Source organism: Chiloscyllium punctatum, chromosome 5 (assembly GCF_047496795.1).
Source record: "Chiloscyllium punctatum isolate Juve2018m chromosome 5, sChiPun1.3, whole genome shotgun sequence".
Classification (NCBI taxonomy): domain Eukaryota; kingdom Metazoa; phylum Chordata; class Chondrichthyes; order Orectolobiformes; family Hemiscylliidae; genus Chiloscyllium; species Chiloscyllium punctatum.
In genome coordinates, this window is record NC_092743.1 from 136,402,656 (window position 1) to 136,422,846 (window position 20,191).

The window sequence follows — 20,191 nt, forward strand, 5'->3', positions numbered from 1 at the left end:
GTGGTGACAAAAGCATTGGATTTTGCAAGTACCACAGTTGTACCTAATCCATTTACCAGTTTAAAGCCATGCAAGTCATTCTGTAATAGGCAATACAAACATTTTGCCACAGGCTTGACTGGACAGAAGTTCAGAACACACACCCTTAACTTTTGGTGTAGTGACAGAGGTTATTCACAATATCAACATCTGTAGCAGTAAACACCAATTTAACTTGCCCAATTATATAGAACGTTAAAATTATGGCTCAAAGCAATTTGGGATGCTTTTTTTGAGACATCAGCCTTCGTGCAGTTGCTTTAGTTTGTATTCTATTTTGTCACCCAGTCAATAACACCAGCATATTTAGTAAACAAAGTCCAAAGCCAATGACATGATTGTGATTCTGCTTCAAACATTGTGAGAACAGGCCATTGAAAGAGGACAGGAGCAACATTAGTCCATAAAATTAATTAATTGTAGAGGATGAAAACCTTCAGAAAAAAATTGAGTTTTGCTACTTAATACCTCTTTTGGCAATTAGGATCACATACTACCTGTAGATGACTTATGTACACTCTCTCGAATGCCTAATTGTAATACATTTGTAAGAAGTGGTAAACTGCATTTGGACAGATCTGAATGTAGGATACCCTTACTTAATCATTGCTCATTGCACAGGCAATTACCTGAGTTACAGGAAATTATTTAAAATGATGGTTGTTTCCTTTGTCATACTGATCATTGCTTTTTAGTTCTTTATGAATTATTGTTGCTAGATGAGGTCAGTGTTAATTTTTGAATGCCATATGATTAATGTCATAAATTCGTATTGTTTATTGTCCACTTTGACTGGATAGCTGTTTGTTATCTAGGAGTCCAATTTTCTACAATCACAGTAGGATTCAAATTTATGTCCAGGTTGAAAGGGAAAAGAGTCTGTCTAAGATAACTATTTTAAACCTAATAAAAAGATAACAATATGGGAATGAAAGCTGAAGTAGTGAAGTGAACTGGTCCACTAGGCTAAGGAATGCAATTGCAGGCATTTAAGGTGATATTTCAGAATACCCAGAATAAGCCTATTCCTAGCATAAGGAAAAATCCCGACTAGGAGTGGCAGATAGTTAAAACCAAGCATTAGCGTATAACTTAGAAGAAGGTGCTTGGAAGTTCAGAATTTGGTCAGAATGTAATGGCAGCAAATAACTAAAAGGTTAATCAGGAGGAAGCAACTTGAGTATGAGAGGAAAGTAACTAGGAATGTGAAGACAGGTGGCAAAACTTCCTACCAGTTCTTTTAAAAAAAAGTAATTGATGTGAGTGGTGGTCCTGTGGAAATAGAGAACAATTAGATGATACAGAAATGGTGAATGGAACAAACATATTTTGCTTGTGACTTCACTCTAGAGCAAATAGAAATAATTCTATAATACCTGTGACATAGGAAGTGTAAAGGAGAGCAAACTTCGTTAAAATATGATCACGTGGGAAGGAGTGTTAGGTAAACTGCGAGCTGACAAGCCTGCAGGTCCAAATGGACTTCATTCTAGGATCTTAAAAGAGATGGATAATGAGATATTAGAAGTGTGGTGTTAATTTTGCAAATTTCACTGAATTCAAGAAAGGTTCCATTGGATTGAAAAGTAACAAAATAGTCCTCCAATCAGGAAGGGAACGAGGCAGGACCTGACCGGTCAGGGCCAGTTAGCTTAACATCTATCATGGGAATCAATCAGGAGAGAGATTATGTGCACATTTAGGAAAACTCAGTGTATTTGGTAAGCATCAGCATGGTTCTGTGAATATGAAATAATGTTTAACTGATTAATTGGAGTTCTTTGGAGGAGCAACATACTGTGGATAAAGGAGAATCTGAACTCTGATTTCCAGAAGACATTTGATAAGGTGCCACATCAAAAATTATTGAGAGAAATGAAAGTGAATGGTATCTGGGCTAACATTGGCATAGATGGAAAATTAGCTGGCAGATTGGCAGAATGTGACAAGTGGAATCATGCAGTGGTCTACTGGCGCCTCTTCGGTTTCCAGCAGTAACTTGGAAGACAGGAGCAAAGGCATGGTAGCTAAATTTATATATGACTCTGAGATAGGAAAATATGTTGTAAAGAACATGTAAGGAGGTTGAAGATGGATATAAATAGGTTGAATGAATGGTCAGAAATCTGTTAGATGATGTGTAATGTGAGATAATTGTGAGGTTGTTAACTTTGGCAGGAAGAGAAAAAGCAGAACAGCGTTTCCTGTAAAAAAAAAAAAAAAAAATTATTTTGTTGCTGCGTGGACCTTGATCAGTGCACAGCCCATCTCGGTGGCCAGGTACATAAGAGGGAGTGTTGATGCAGAGCATTTCTTAAACTGATAATGAGTTTAAACATGGTGTCACTGTTTAAGAAGGGTGGTAAGGACAAGTCAGGGAACTATAGACCAGTGAGCCTGATGTCAGTGGTGGACAAGTTGTTGGAGGGAATCCTGAGGGACAGGATGTACATGTATTTGGAAAGGCAAGGACTGATTAGGGATAGCCAACATGGCTTTGTGCGTGGGAAATCATGTCTCACAAACTTGATTGAGTTTTTTGAGGAAGTAACAAAGAGGATTGAGGGCAGACTGGTAGATGTGATCTATATGGACTTCAGTAAGGCGTTCGCCATGCGAGACTGATTAGCAAGGTTAGATCTCAAGGAATATAGGGAGAACTAGCCATTTGGAAACAGAACTGGCTCAAAGGTAGAAGACAGAGGGTGGTGGTGGACGGTTGTTTTTCAGGCTGGAGGCCTGTGACCAGTGGAGTGCCACAAGGATCGGTGCTGTGCCCTCTACTTTTTGTCGTTTACATAAATGATTTGGATGCGAGCATAAGAGGTAGTTAGTAAGTTTGCAGATGACCACCAAAATTGGAGGTGTAGTGGACAGCAAAGAGGGTTACCTCCGATTACAACAGGATCTGGACCAAATGGGCCAGTGGGCTGCGAAGTGGCAGATGGAGTTTAATTCAGATAAATGCGAGGTGCTGCATTTTGGGAAAGCAAATCTTAGCAGGACTTATACACTTAATGGTAAGCTCCTAGGGAGTGTTGCTGAGTATAGATATCTTGAAGTGCAGGTTCATAGCTCCTTGAAAGTGGATTCGCAGATAGATAGGATAGTGAAGAAGGTGTTTGGTATGCTTTCCTTTATTGGTCAGAGTATTGAGTACAGGAGTTGGGAGGTCATGCTGCAGCTGTACAGACCATTGGTTAGGCCACTGTTGGAATATTGCGTGCATTTCTGGTCGTCGTCTTATCGGGAGAATGTTGTGAAACTTGAAAGGGTCAGAAAAGATTTACAGGGATGTTGCTGGGGTGGAGGATTTGAGCTATAGGGAGAGGCTGAACAGGCTGGGGCTGTTTTCCCTGGAGCGTGGAGGCTGAGGGGTGACCTTTATAGAGATTTACAAAATTACGAGGGGCATGGATAGGGTAAGTAGGCAAAGTCTTTTCCCTGGGGTCGGGGAGTCCAGAACTAGAGGGCATACAGTTAGGGTGAGAGGGGAAAGATATAAAAGAGACCTAAGGGGCAACATTTACCACACAGGGTGGTATGTGTATGGAATGAGCTGCCAGAGGAAGTGGTGGAGGCTGGTTCAATTGCAACATTTAAAAGGCATTTGGATGGGTATATGAATAGAAAAGGTTTGGAGATATGTGGGCCGAGTGCTTGCAGGTGTGACTAGATTGGGTTGGGATATCTGGTCAGCATGGACGGGTTTGACTGAAGGGTCTGTTTCCATGCTGTACATCTCTGACTCTGAGTGCAGAATTCTGAGGTGCAGAGGGAGTTCGATGTTCTAGCGTGTAAGTCACAAAGTATGACTGTCATACCCAATTGAGAAGGCTAATACGATGCAATTCTTTCTTACCAGAAGAAATGGATGTTAAAGTGATATTGTTCTTAATATTAATTTTTACTGATTTAATCCTAGATTCACCCTTTGGGCTTTGTTGTTTGTCGTGGCACGACTGCTTACCCTATCTCTTTCTGTCCTCACATTTGGATTTGGCCTTGCTGGAGCTCAAAATCAAAGTTTGGATTTAACCACCGGAAACTTTAATATCTTGGCTGTGAGGTAAACCATCTTAAATCTATTGGTGCTGAAAGGTATGGTTTCCCTGAGCTTTTGGTCAGGAAAGAACAATATGTTTTAACGTCACTTGTGACATTGCATTTGTGGATCATTTTAAACTCTGACACCCCAAAAATGATCATTGTAATGACTGAATAGATGGCACATTAACATTAAATATTGTTATTTGTTTTTGTGAAGGGGGTAAACAGAAAGGACATGCATAGTCCATCAGATAAAACATGAAATTAAAATTGACATAATGCAAAAATGTTGCCTTCATATTCTTTTAAAATACTGAAAGAGTCTCTTCAGGTATTTGCAATTTGCCTCCCAATTATTATTGTATATTTCTGATACAATTAATAAAAAGTTTTCTCTGACTAAATGGGGAAACGACTTTGCTTGAGCAGTTGGGCACCTAAATGTTCTTGCACCTATCAAGATCATTTGAAGTGAGTGTGGAAGCGTTATGATTCTGTTTACCTTTTATGATATACCATAGATTGTGGTACATAAGATGACCCTATTCTCACCAGAAATCCAGTTTAGGCCTATGCTCTGCTTGTAAGTCACCCCACTTTGTTTCCTGCTACAACATGCTACATTCATAGTAGGAGTTAGCCTTAATTTTTTGCCGCAGAAATGCATGGTTTACTTACCTTTTATGATTTGGCACATGGGATCACGCAAGTGACATGGACTATCATTAGGATTATGTGTGGAAGTTTAAGATCTCTCAGAACAGATAATGTATGGTGAATGACGAATACTGGTAGGTCTTCTTGATTTCCTTACGGAGTCTTTCTGATTACCTTGAGTTTTGTTTTTTGCAGTGCCCAGCTATAGCCTGTATTCTAACTCCTTCCCCACAGGAGATGTCCAGCCAACTAGCCTTCCTGCCCTTCATAAATAGAAGATTTATATTTGTTATTTTTCAGTCTGATTGAACCATATCAAAATCTAGATAATATTCAAAAATGAACACTAACATCTAGTACCTCATTAGTCATCCTGCAGTTCCATCATTCTGCTCAGTACCACATTCTTGGTAATTGGAATTTCAACAAGTTCCTGTCTTCCTTCTCCTGATTTACAACTATTACTGGGATGCTTTTTGTATCTCCTGTAATGGACACGAATAGAAAGTATTTGTTCACTTCATCCACCATTTCCTTATTATCTTCTGTTAGTTTCCCATTCTTTCACTTTAAATGTCAACATCTAGCATTACTCCATTGAGTTAACCGGCCTGTGCGGGGCCAGAGTTACACTAGAAACGTACACAATTAGCTGAATTTGTAAAGTTATTCCCAGCCCTTTCAATGTCCACTGAACTAAATTTAACCATTCACTAGCCATTTTCAATGTAGATTTTCAGCCTCAATTGGAACTATTATATAGCATTTGCATTTCTACCTTTGTGAGATAGGAATGGAAGGAATGAAAATTAAAATACTTAGTTTTCCCAGTTCCCTTCTCCACAGTTTGCAACTGGTGTATGCACTTGCCGTCATTTCTATTGACTTATGCTTCATTAAAGTTTTGAGGAATTGAGCATAAGCCTGCTTCTCAGTTGACAGTGCCACAAAACTACCTGTCTGGTTTGGTTTAGAAATAGTTTTAGCTCTGAGTTACTTAATGAGCCATTGGTAACAGCACTAAGTGGTATAGTTTTAAGCCAAAGAATCATCTGCTATCCTGGCTTGAAAATAAATTGTCATTGGGTCAAGTTATGTAAATCCCTTTGAAACAACACTGTTGGTATACTTATATCACAAGGATGGCAGTGGTTCAGAAAGTTGACTCACCACCACTTAAACTCATTGGGGATGAGCTGTCCTTACTAGTTGATCATTTTGACCTTTTGAAAGAAGTCCCAACATCAGTTACACCAAGTTAACTGGCAATCAGTTTGAGAGATACAATTGCCTTAGGTGGCTCTGAACTAAGTAAGGTGAAAATAGGCCAGAATTCATATTCCTAGCTGTTACATAAGATGTATATCTATCATGTGAAATTGGGAACAATGATGTGTATGCATAGACTCAGTCATGAAGAAGTAAGTACTGCAGGCTTGCCTGTTGAACTGTACTGCAGCAGGAACAGCAATATTATAGGTAGAAGGGAGGAACATTGGAGGATTATTTTACAATCTGTGACCCAACTAATCTTAGAATTGAGTAATCTAAGGCACATATGCTTAAGACAGACTTGTTTTTAGTAAACAATATATATGGAGTTATAAAATTGAAACAGCAGAAATTTAACCACAAATATCATTCTTATATCAATTTCAGAATAAGTGCCCTGGCTGGTATTTGCCTGACACAGGCATATATGATGTGGAAATTCATTAACTTCCAACTCAAGAGGTGGAAAGAACATGCACAAATGCAGGCTCTAAAAAAGAAAGCTACCAATACAAAGAGCAAAGCTACCAAAAAAGAAAATAAAGGTTCGTTTATTTGTTTGAAGAAATCACATGACACCATATTGCAATAATGCAAATCATTTGATCTTATGTTCAACCTTTTGAATATTCTTTTCTCTAACACGTTACAATGGTGTCATACTATGGAGAAAATGGAAAGTGTAAGTTGAGTAAAAGGAAAAAAATGAATATTTCAAGATGAACTCTTTATCTATTATTTCTCAGATTCTGGCAGTCTTCAGATTTACTTCATTTCAGTGTTCATTTCAGATTTGCAGTATTTCTGAGTATTTTGTATCTCTATTCTGCTTTATCTTTATGCTGTGCTTATTATCTTCCTATATTGACACCAATTCTTCTACTTGTAAGAACAACTGTCCCCCACTCAAAGATGCTCAACACTGGCTAAAGCTTTAATGAGAACAGTCATGTGCTATTTCTGAAGGGATTTTGTTTTATTTAAACTATTTATTTGTAAACAATAATATAACCTCAGATGGACAGTAAACTGCATTTATATACCTCAGTTATTTTTCATTTATATTGGCTTCATCACACAAGCAGTTTATCTCTGTGGTTTAACCTGTATTTTACTACCACTATCTGTTTTGTATTGGATCTGATTTTCTGTCTTAATTTATTGTTCAGGTTGGTAATAGTCCAGACTTCTAACTATTTGAAATTGTAAAAATCTCTTCAACTATGGCCTCCACTGAGTTGGAGAATGAAAGTAATACTAACTGGTTTTCCTGTTTTGCAGCTAATGGAGTAAATGGGGTCATCACTTTTGAAGATAGAGACTCTCCACGTGCAAGAAAAGTAAAATCATCTTGAAAATTTGACTACATTGGTACATAACTTGCCAATTTCATGATTTGTTTCCACATTTTAAAAAATCTCCTCAAATGTTACTAATGTGCTGCAACAAGCAACATTTACTTCCAAGTACTTGTGTAATGCTGTACATTGGAAATCCAATAAAATAAAAGGGAAGGGAAAATGGAGGGTGGGCAAGTGACTTTTTATTCAAATAATTCCCGTCTAAGGAATGATTTCTTGAATGGAGACTTTATTTTTGACACTCTTTTTGTAAAATATTGCCCCTTAGCAGCTCCAATGAAATTATGGAGGGGAAGCAACTGGTTTGAGAGCCACTAGCCTTGAGAAACCACATTATGGCTAGGATTCAGATTTCCTAACCTATAGTGTAGTTTCTCAGGTTTGATTGTCTCTGTTGTGATTCTGCAGAGAACCACACTTCCCTGAAAATTTTTGTTTAAGAAATGGTACAACTTCTGGGGATACAGCATGGAATATTTGATAATAGAGGACTGCAGTTGAGGATCTCTCTGCTATTAAGAAACTTGTGGGCGCTAATTTGACAAAAACAAAATATATGCTACAACTTGGGGGTGGTGGGGTAGGGGGAGAGACTTGTTTGGGTGATGCAGTGAACCTGGCTCTCTGAGGAACAGCACTTGCAGCGGACACATTTACAGACATTGCAGGGTGCAGCCCCTAATTTACTGTGATCTGCCCACTAGAAGTGCTAGCGACTGTTCTGGCAAGCTGTGGCCAAGGTCTCACAGCAATTAAATAGAAAAATTAAGAATTTTGCAAGCATAATATAAAACTGTGAGCTGCAAAGTTAGAATCCAGGCAGTGACACATTGTGAAAAATAAAATTTATTTTTAACGTTTTGCTTGTTTTCACCTGTGGTGTGTGTTGAGTTATATTTTGGAAACAAATTCAGCCTGAAGGAAGTGTTATTTTCCCTATGACAGGCTTGATTATATTGCAAATCAGCAACACATCACCTAATTTCTAATTTTAAATGTATGAATTGAGAAACATTCTTGAATTTTATGAGAGTCTTTAATTATTATTGTTCATAGTTGGTAATGGTACTTAAAATAATTTTGAACCTGATTAAGATGTGCATTTTGAAAGCTAAATAGGCTTGTTGGGCCGTTGGATTTAAATAAATGATAGGCTGCTGACCAGAGATTAATTTTCTATGCCTTAATTTGTTGCAATTAGAACTGCAGTATCCTTCTCCATTTAAACTCCTTCTCCTATTTCCGTCAGTTTTATAGCTTTAAAGCCAAACTCTACGTTCTCAGGTTAATTTCGATTGAGGCAGTCTGTGAAGAGACCACTGCAATAAGGATTTTTTTCAAAAAAACTGGCAAATAAATACAACAGAGCTTCAAAGAGGAGAAATGCGTTTTATTTTTTTACTCTAATAAAATACACAGAGGGCTGCCAAATTTTAATAGAAGTTTTATAAAACTTATGGTAGGCCTTAGGCAAAACAACTGATGTAATGGTAGATAATTATGTGACTGTTATTAAAGGGACATTTATTGTACAACATTCTTTTATGTAGGGAATTGCTGATTTCAAAAACTTTGTTTTATAAAACAATTTGGATATATATTAAATTTCATTTTTGATCTGTTACCATTGTTTCTAAACATTCCTAAATGGTTAATGACTAGTGGAGATTATTACAACACATTTTCTTTGTGTAAATTAAGGAATACTCCAATGAATTATATCAATTACTTTCCTACTGGATTGTATAAAATACAATCCTGAATACAGGTTGGTGTGCAACTAACATTTCTGTGCGGGCAAGGAGCTGGAAGTCTAGGATAATTTACAAATAGTTGTGTTTTCCTACAACCCAAAAAGATGACCAATCTTTAAGGCAAAGTTCACTAGGACTGCGTGATACTGTGTCTGTCTCTTCATTTTGAATTGAACTCGAAGGTGACCTTTCTGGTTGTGTTTTCCTGTGTGATATACATTTATTTAGCTGTAACCCATTTAATGATCCAAAGTACAAACTATAATTTGGCATTACATTGACATCTTAGGACTGGCCACGAATGGTTAGGAATGTGGAATTCTATTTTGATGTTGGGACATTGAACAGTTGAAACAAACTTTTTAAAGCAGCTTTTGATTGTGCCTTAACTGTGCTGAACCTGACCTGGGATTAATCATTGCTGTGTAGTCAAAGTGGAAAAATATTCTTCCTCACATCACTGAGCATATAAATTAATCTTACTGCTAAAACCTCCTTGTAAATTATAAATCCAGTTCTGCATTTTGGAATTGAATATCCAGGATTACTACTTCACTTCATGTTTGCTTGGTACCAATTTATTATTTTAGACACTGTCAAACATGCTGGAAAAATATAACCTCTCAGCTAGCAAATGCTGTTGAGTACTAAATAAGATGTGATATTTCTTGTAGAACTAAGATCAAATTTCCATTACGTAGGAGACATGGTTTTAATTTTAGTACATTGTCTGAAATTTATCATTTCTGCTTAAAAGAATCAAAGAAGCCTCTGACTGTAATTGAGCAAATCTGAAGTAAAACTGTCCTTCCTACTTTGTGACTGAACTTGTTTACTTCTTGCAAGACATGTAATCACTTCTTACATTGCTTAAAATTATTTGCTAAGTTGTACAACTATAGAATATAATTTTATTATTTACTTTGTCTGTGTAATGACCTGAGAGAAATAATGACCAATGCACTGTGTAACTCTGCTGAGATTATCATCTCAGTCACTTCCTGTGGAGTGTCGTCAAGTGAAGATATGGAGTTTGATCCTTATAAAGAAGTTAGAGTCAAAGGCAGTAAAGAGAGAGAGAGGACTTTGAGTATTACAGTTTGCTTTCATTGAAGATATTTTAATAAATCAATAATTATTCTCTAATCCATGTCTGCCTCCTCCTGTGGTCCCCAGTGTCTCAAATGGCACTCTTTGGCCATATTGATTTACTCCATGTAGTATCAGGAAATGGTTAAATGTACCCAATATAGCAAAAGCTATGGGCTTTGCCAACATTCCAGCAATAATACTGAATGCTTGTGCTCCAGAATTAGCCCTGCTCCTGGTTACACTGTTGCAGTCCAGATGCAACATCGGCATTTACTCCACAATGTCTCATGCTGGTAGGGAAATTATTGGAAAAGATTCTCAGGGATAAGAATTGTATGCATTTCAAAGTGAGATTGGACGTATTAGCAATAGACAGCATGGTTTTGTGGGGGGAGGTCATCTTTCACTAACTTGTAAAGAGTATTTTGAGGAGATGGAGGGAAAAGTGGTTGATGTTGACTTTAGTAAAACCTTTGACAAGATCCCTTATGGCACACTGATACAAAAGGTGAACTCGCATGGTATCGGGGTGAGCTGGCAAGATGGATACAGAACTGGCTTGGTGATATGAGACAGAGGGTAGTGATGGAAGGATGCTTTTCAGAATGGAGGGTTGTGACTAGTGTTCCACAGGGATCAGTGCTGGAACCTCTGCTGTTTGTGATCTACACAAATGATTTAGAGGAAGACTTAGCTGGTCTAATTAGTAGGTTTGCAGACAATACAAAGATTGGTGGAATTGTGGATGGTGAGGATTGTCAGAGGATACAGTAGAATATAGGAGGTATGGGCAGAATATGGCAGATGGCATTTAATCCGGACAGATGAGGTGATGCATTTTGGAAGGTCAAGTACAGGTGGAAGTAATACCGTGAATGACAGAACCCTTGGGAGTATTGATATGCATAGGGATCCAGGCATGCAAGTCCACAGATCGCTGAAGGTGGCAACACAGATAGGTTTCTAGCAAGCTTGCCTTCATTGGAAGGGGCATTGAGTATAATAATAGACAAGCTATGCTGCAGCTTTATAGAACTTTAGTTTGTCCACATTTGGAATATTGCATACAGTTCTAGTTACCGCACTACCAGAATGATGTAGATGCCTTGGAGAGGGTGCAGAAAATGTTACCAGAATATTGCCTGGTATGGGGGATTTTAGCTGTGAAGAAAGGTTGGATAGACTAGGTTAGTTTTCACTGGAGCACAGAAGGTTTAGGGGTGACCCTGATAGAAGTTTAAAACATCGTGAATGGCATGGATAGAGTGGAAAGTATGAGGCTTTTTCCCAGGGTAGAGGGGTGAATTATTGGTGAAACACAGGTTCAAGGAGTGGGGTGGGGGGATGGAGTTTAAAGGAGATGAGGCATGTTTTTCAGTGGTGAGAGCCTGGAATCTGCTGCAAAGGGAGGTGTTGGAAGCAGACTCAATAGCATTCAAGAAGCACTTGGACAAATACATGAATAGGAAGGGAATAGAGGGACATAGATCCTGTAAGTGAAGACAGTTTTAGTATGGAAGGGCAAAATGTGTTGGTGCAAGTTTGGAGGGTAGGAAGATCTGTTCCTATGCTGTATTGTTCTTGGTGCTTGATGTGGATATTTGCTAAGAGATGTCCTGACTGGATTGGATTTGGCTGTCTTTTGCACCTTCCAGACTCTTGATTACTGCCATCTAAAAGGATAAGAGCGGCAGGTAAATGGGAACACCTCCAAATACACACTATGTTGACTTGTAATTATATCATTGTTCCTTCAGCATTGTTAGGTTTAAATCCTGGCATTGTCTTAATTGCATTGAAGGTCTAATTGCAGTGGTTCAAGAAGGCCACTCACCACCACCACCTCAAGAGCAACTAGAGCTTGGCAATAATAGCAGACCCAGCCAACTGCAACCATGTCCCAACAGAGAATAAGCAAAAAAATACTGCCCTGTTATCCTACTTGCAGTCATCTACATAAGTGATAGCATTATCATCACCTTCAAAAGTGGTACACAAAAATAAATTCCCCAGTGCTCGGTTAGGGTTCCATCTGGGCCACTCAGTTGCAGGTTTTGGTACAAAGGGGGTAATATGTTAAATTCCAGTGATGAAGTAAGAATTAATTGCCTTTAACATTGAAGGCAACATTTGGTTGAGTGACATTAAGAAATTATTACAATGAAGTAGTATTTTCCACTAATCACTATGCTCCTGCCAGTCCAAATTGATGTCCGGGCTACCCTATGATTGAGCAGCAGTATGCATGAATGCCACGTCGAATGCAAGTACCGGGATTAGCTGATCAAACAATGTTCCTTAAATTCTTACCATTCCATGTGATTCTGTCATTAGACAACAATTACTCAATCTTGATTGTGTTAATAACCAAAGGTTTAAGGTAATCCATTAATCTGTTAATGTGGCTCATTTATGCTTCACTGTAAACAGAAGGAAGGACATGGTGAAACTTGAGAGGGTACAGAAAAGATTTACAAGAATGTTGCCAAGATTGGAGCGTTTGAGCAAAAGGAAGAGGCTGAATTGGCTGGAGCAGTTTTCCCAGGCACGTTGGAGACTGAGATGTGACCTTATGGAAGTTTGTAAAATTATGAGAAGCATGGATAGTGTAAATAGAAAAGGTCTTTTCCCTGGGGTGGAGGAATCCAGAACTGGAGGACATAGATTTAGGGTGAGGGGGGAAAAATTGTAAAAGGGACCTAAGAGGCAATGTTTTCAGGGAGGTTGGTGTGTATATGGAATGAGCTGCCAGAGGAAGTGGTGGAGGCTGGTACAATTACAACATTTAAAAGACATTTGGATGGGTTTATGAATAGGAAGGGTTGAGAGGGATATGAGCCAAGTGCTGGCAAATAAATTAATCTAGGATTAATTTAGGATATCTGGTTGGAATGGACAAGTTGGACAGAAAGGTCTGTTTCCATGCTATACATCTATATGACTAATTCCATGTGCATTTTTAGAATTACTAAGGTATTCAGGGAGCTTTTAGTTCTTCATTGCTATCTCCATGCCAACACCCTTTGGCCTTTTTGATTCCACTCACCAATCAATTGGCACCTTTTTTCCTGTAGTATAATTTATAATTGTTTGGAAATACCACATTCTTGTGAATTGTCCTGACAAGGATGTGGATATCAGTAAAGTGTTTGATAAGGTTCTCCATGGTAGGCTATTGCAGAAAATATGGAGGCATGGGATTGAGGGTGATTTGGCGGTTTGGATCAGAACTTGGCTAGCTGAAAGAAGACAAAGTGGTAGTCGATGGGAAATATTCATCATGGGGTTCGATTACTAGGGGTGTGCCGCAAGGATCTGTTTTGGGGCCAATGCTGTTTGACATTTTTATGAATGACCTGGATGAGAGCATCGAAGGATGTGTTAGTAAATTTGCAGATGACACTAAAGTTGGTGGAGTTGCGGACAATGTGGAAGGATGTTGCAGGTTGCAGAGGGACATAGATAAGCTGTGGAGCTGGGCTGAGAGGTGACAAATGGAGTTTAATGTGGAAGAGTGTGAGGTGATTCACTTTGGAAGGAGTAACAGAAATGCAGAGTACTGGGCTAATGGTAAGATGCTTCGTACTGTGGATGAGCAGAGACATTGCAGTGTTTTTAACTTTTAAAAATTTTCTACAGTGAAAAATAAGTGTATAAATCTTTATATTCCACTACTAGGAAGAAAGGAAACACCAGAGTGGCCAGTGACAAGCAGTGCCCTTCTCAGAGGGCAATGCTGCGTGATCAAGCAGTGAAGGGGAAGGAAGGCACGGATTAAGTCAAAATAGAGTTGTAAGGAGAAATAATACACTCCATTCCCTGCGGTGCCCATCTTTCCCTGAAAATCTCGGCTGTTGGTGGACACCATGTGTTCCTTCTCCAGGGACACCTGGGCTCTGACATAAATGCGGAAGAGGGGCAGGCAATCGCACCCCCCTTCCCCTCCACAGCCTGCTGTCTGGATCTATTTATGGCCAATTTGGCTAGGCCCAGGAGCACATCCACAAGAGGATCCTCTGACCTACCCACCCCCCTCCACACTGAGTAGGAGTGTTGGACTGAAGTGCATCAAAAGCAGAGGAGAGGGTTCTCTAGAAAACTAAAAAGGGAGTGCAAGGGCCCATACCCAACCTATACATGGTCCACAGACTCCATAGCACCACACACAAAGCGGTTGGGCTGGGAGTCAGTGAACCATCGCAATCTGCGGTTACAGGGGATTGCCGCGTGCAGCACCCTCCACCCCAGATCCCCAAGAGGACTCCCACATAAACAGCCCTCCACTGGGGATCCCCATCGGCAAATGGGCACGCCAAGGTGTGTCCGGGCGGTGGATGAGGGGAAAAAAGGTGGATGGTGTGCAGCAGCAGTCAATACAGGGCAAAACTAAAACTCCGGAGGCAGTTTAGGTTGTGGGGCACAGGTTCCTGGGAAAGTATGGGACCTTCGGGCCAATGTGAAATTCCGTCCGGGCAGGGGTAAGCGCAGATGGGATTCCACCGCATATCTGAGCATCCTCCAAGTGGTGCACTATGTCGGGTCTGACCACCGCTGTTTTAAGGTGTCGAACGGCAGTGGCCATGAATCTGATGTCTACGGCTGCCCTGCATGCTATATCCTGCGGCAGCGTCCAGCCCAGACCTCCACCACCCAGCAAGTCCCCGACCCTGATCACCCTCACGGCCACGGCCCTCCCTCTGACAGCCACTCGAACCCGCGAGTACAGAGGTGCGGATTCCTGAGCAACAGCTCCTTGACTATAGCTGCTACTCCTGCTAGAGTGTAGGCGCAACGCAATTCAACCATGTTCCAGACAGTGATCAGGTCCTGGTAAAAGACAGGCAGCGTCCTCACAACAACCTCCAAACTATCACGGTTGATGAACAGGAGCTGCATGCCATGGTTGAGGTTATGCCCCTGTCGGGAAAAAATACGTTGCCAGGGCACAACACCTAGGAGGAGGCTCAATGTAAATGTATCGCTGCAAAGCCTGAAGGCAGAAAGTCGCCACCTGGGTGCGGATGCACACCAGCAACTGACCACACTCCTCAATAGGGAGACTCAGGACCTGCGCAAAGACCCAGTGCATTCTTTTGTCCCAGAAGTGAACTAACGTTCTCTGGATGTCAGCGATTAAAACCAGGAGGAGGGACTAAAGGGACCAGCCGGTACCACAGCATAGCAGCCACCAGCTGGTTTATAATCAGTACTCGATTCCTGTAAGACAGCACTCAGAGCAGTCCTGTCCAGCGGCCTAGGCGAGCAGAGACTTTGGCCTTCAGCTCCTACCAGTTCGTCGGCCAGGATTTCTCAGCCGGGCTGAGGTAGACCCCCAGGTAGAGGAGAGGAGTGGTACTCTAGCTGAACCCCCATAACTCCTCCGGCAGAGAGTCCACCCGCTATGGATTGACCAGTAGTCCTGAACACTTGGCTCAGTTAATGCTGGCAGAAGATGCTGAGTACACTCTCTGGTACTCGCACATCCTCTCCATGTCAGCTGGGTCGGTGAACGTGAGGAGCACATTGGCGAGAGGATCACCCCCATGTCTGCACCATGCAGAACCAGCCCCGACAACCTCTTCTGCAAGGGGCATGGGAAAGGCACCATACACAGGGAATACAGCTGGTTGGATGGGGCAGCCTTGCGTACTCCTCTCCCAAAGTGGAGGAGCACCGTCGGGGCACCCGTTTAACTTTAACCAGACACACTGTGGTGGTGTACAAAAGTCTGATCTGGATGACGAACTGCATCCTGAAGCCGAATGCCCATAGAGTCCGGAGCAGATACTCATTATTGACCCTGTTGAACGCCTTCTGGTTGAGAGACAGGAAGGCACTCAGCAGACCAGTCTGTTGACAGAAATGGATCGGGTCCCAGGTCAGATGGACGTTGTTGTGTGTCTTCCAGCCCGGGACCGTGTAGGACTGGTTGGATGAATCATGTGAGCCAGCACGCAAGCTAGACAACACCCTGGTGAAAATTTTGTCATCCGTGTCGAGGAGGCAAACTGAATGCCAGTTCTTCCAAGAATGAAGGTCTCCCTTTGGCAGCAGGATGATGACCGCCCTGCACCAAGAAAGGGGGAACTCTTCGGCAGTAAGACACTCCCCCAGGACCTGTGTGTAGGCGCTCCCCAGGATGTCCCAGAATGCCCTGAAGAACTCCACAATCAGCTCCTCCAGCCCCAGGAGAGATCTTGGTGTTCGTCTTCATAGATCCCTGAAAGTTGCCACCCAGGTTGATAGGGTTGTTAAGAAGGTATATGGTGTGTTAACTTTTATTGGTAGAGGGATTGAGTTTCAGAGCTATGAGGTCATGGTGCAGCTGTACAAAATTCTGGTGCAGCCGTACTTGGAGTATTGTGTACAGTTTTGGTCACCACATTATTGAAAGGATGTGGAAGCATTGGAAAGGGTGCAGAGGAAGTTTACCAGGATGTTGCCTGGTATGGAGGGAGGGTCTTATGAGAAAAGGCTGAGGGACTTGAGGCTGTTTTTGTTAGAGAGAAGAAGGTTAAGAGGTGACTTAATAGAGACATCCAAGATGATCAGAGAATTAGGGTGGACTGCGAGGCCTTTTTGGCTAGCACAAAGGGACACAGCTTTAAATTGAGGGGTGATGGAGGACAGATGTCAGAGGTAGGTTCTTAGAGAGTAGTAAAGGCGTGGAATGTCTTGTCTGCAGTAGACTTGCCAACATTAAGAATATTTAAATGGTCATTGGATAAATATATGGATGACAATGGAATACTGTAGGTTAGATGAGCTTCAGATTGGATTCACAGGTTGGCGCAACATCGAGGGCCAAAGGGCCAGTACTGCGCTGTTATGTTCTACGTTCTAAGAACAGGATGAAAATCTTAAAGCAGTATGTCTTTCTTTTCAGAACGGGTAGAGTTCAGTTGCAATTGTGGCAAAGTTATCCATTGGCTCGAGTTATATCCAACACTAAGAAAGATACTTATTGTTGTTAGAGTTTTCTAAGAAGAACAAATCATCAAATTATATCATCAATGACTTTCCCATCATCATAGAGTAAGAAGTGAGAAAGTTCACTGGTGCTGAACATTCACGATACCTCAGATACAGAAGAAGTTAATGTACTATGTCCATATGCAGTAAGATCGACAGCATTTGGGTTTGGACTAAATCCATAAGTGATATAATATTACTTGGCACTTGTGTGGCAATATTTGCAATAAGAAGAAATCTGTGGTCTCCCCATCACATTCAATGCCATTAACATTGCTGAATCCCAGGTCATTAGATTTGCAGAAAAAAATACTGTTTGGCCCAACTAGTCCATACTGACATTTATGCTACATTCAAGTTTCTCATATATTCTCATCTAAACCTGCCATCCTAAGCCTCTATTCTCTTTCAAATCTTCTCTCAAAGATGTTTTAGTACATTAGAAACAAGAAGCTAACTAAAGAAACGGTGGGATCCAAATTAATATACTATAGAAGGCCACTTTCTTTTTTAAACTATGGACTGAAAATGAAAAAAAAATGGATATTGGATGTAAGTTTGCTCGCTGAGCTGGAAGGTTCATTTTCAGACATCTCACCATACTAGGTAACAATCAGTGAGCCCCTGGTGGAGCATTGGTGTTAGTGACCTGCTTTCTATTTATGTTTAGGTTTTCTTGGGTTGGTAATGCCATTTCCTGTGCAGATGTAAGTTCCTGTCTTTTTCTCGGAGTATGCTAAATGGGGTCCAAGTCAATGTGTTTATTGATAGAGTTCCAGTTGGCTGCATTAGATCCTTATTTCAAGGAGCCACCACACACTGTAGCATAGAGGAACTACGAAGAGCAGAGCAAAATCATCTATACAGCGTATTGAAAAAGAACGGGTACCCAATGAACACAGTCTACCGATTTTTGAGCAACAAACCTAACCAAGCAGACAAAACATGTCCAAAAACCCTAGCCACTCTCCCCTACATCAGACATCTCAGAAATAACTGCCAGACTACTCAGACCCCATGGCATCATGGTAACCCACCAACACACTAAAACAGCAGCTAATGAACTTGAAAGACTGCATACAGACAACCAGCAAAACTAATGTAATTTACAAAATAACTTGCAAGAACTGTGACAAACACTATATTGAACAAGCAGTCAGAAAACTAGCCACCAGGATACATGAACATCAACTAGCTACAAAAAGACATGACCCAATCTCACTAATATCCTTACATACAGATGAGGACAGACACTACTTTGACTGGGACAACATATCCATCCTAGGAGAAGCCAAAAAGAGACACTCATGAGAATTCCTAGAAGTATGGCATTCCAACTGGAACTCTATCAACAAACACATCGACTTGGACTCCATTTACCACTCTCTGAGAAAAAGAACAGGAACTAACATGACCACAGGAAATGATATCACCAACCCAAGGAAACCTAAACATAACTAGAAAGCAGGTCACTAACACCTGTGCTTCACCAGAGGCTCACTGATGATATTATCTAGTATGGTGACAAAACATCTGAAAATGAATCTTCCAGCTCAGCGACCAAACTTACATCCAGAACCTTAACCTGAGCTACAAATCTTCTTGAAACCCGCTAACATGGATATTGCTTTCAAAAGGCAAGACAGTACAAGGAGTTGTTTGCAATTGTGTGAAAAGAAGGCTAGATGGGGTACATGAAACAATGTTAATTTTTGCGGACGTTGAGTCCAGACAAAGTTGAACTATTCATTGTGGGTTCAGGAGAACTTGGTAGAGAAACAAGCTTCTGATTGACCAGGTTCCAGTTTAAACAGACAGAAGGAATCGAACAAATAAAAAGCAGGTAGACAACCTGAAGTTTATTGCATCAATCTCTCCCTGCCTCCCCACCCTCACATGTAAAGTTATCCTCAAGTTTGCTATCATTAGAACAGACAAACTACATACAAAGATGCAGCAAGAAATAGTTGTAAAAGTCAAGAGCCATACTTAAGAATTTTTAAATGTTTTTTGTTTGTTATTGAAGGAGTATGAGGTAGGTTGCTTTTATCCTAAGTAATGAACTTTACATTTCTGTATCGCTGGGAATAGTGGGGCTTGATTTCCAGCATACTGCCCTCGTGTGTCGTGACAACTTACGTGTGTGTGAATGCAAAAGATGTACACACTGTTCTTAACCAAGACTTTGGCTTCACAAAAGGGATGTTGCAGACTTTCTAGATTGATAGTAAGTGTGAAATATTAGATGCAATAAGCACTGCAGGGATTGATCCTTGAAGGTGGATGAAGCATTAAGGCTGAATGGATTGCATTCAGGCTGTTAAAGGAAGCATATAAAGGTAGGTCTGTGGATCATTTACAATCCTCATTAGACACAGGCGTGCTACCAGAGGTTTGAAGGTCTGTGAACATTATACCATTGTCTAAAAAGAGCAGCTGGAGTAGGTCAAATAATTATAGGCCTGGCTGTCTGACTTGAGAATTTGATGAATTATTCAGATCAAGTTTGAGACACAGAATAAATTATCACTTGGAAATATACACAAATAAAATGGAGGCAGCATGATTTTGTTAAAGGAAGGTTGTGTCTTACTAACAGTTGAGTTTTTGAGGAATAAAAAGCGGATTGATAAGGGTATTGCAGTGAATGCTGTCTGTGTGGAATTTAGTAAGGCATTTCACAAGATCACAGAAGTGTTACTGCACAGAAAGAACCACTCAGTCCATTGTGTCTAAACATGTTGTTCAAATGAGCATCATTGGAAATAGGCATTCTCCTCCTTTTCCACCATATCCCTGTACAATATTTTTTATCCAAATAATCATTAATTCTCATCAACCTGTTTGTACCACACTTCCAGACAGTGCATTCCATACTCTATTTGCTCTGATTCTTGATTCATTTATAAATAAGAACAATTTCTCCCTATTTACTCTATCCAGCCCCCTCATGATTTAGAAAATCTCTTATCAAATCTCCCTTTAGCCTTCTCT

The 20,191-nt window shown here is 40.6% G+C and overlaps 1 protein-coding gene across 1 annotated transcript in view; it reads left to right on the top strand.

The window, feature by feature from the left end:
• tram1 (translocation associated membrane protein 1) overlaps positions 1–10,279 on the top strand; it is a 30,139-nt gene extending 19,860 nt beyond the window's left edge. The window contains exons 9-11 of the mRNA XM_072571431.1: positions 3,965–4,108; positions 6,406–6,563; positions 7,300–10,279. Coding sequence (XP_072427532.1) covers positions 3,965–4,108; positions 6,406–6,563; positions 7,300–7,373 — 376 coding nt within the window. The 3' untranslated portion in view covers positions 7,374–10,279. The remainder of the gene's footprint in view (positions 1–3,964; positions 4,109–6,405; positions 6,564–7,299) is intronic.
• The last annotated feature ends 9,912 nt before the right edge of the window (positions 10,280–20,191 follow it).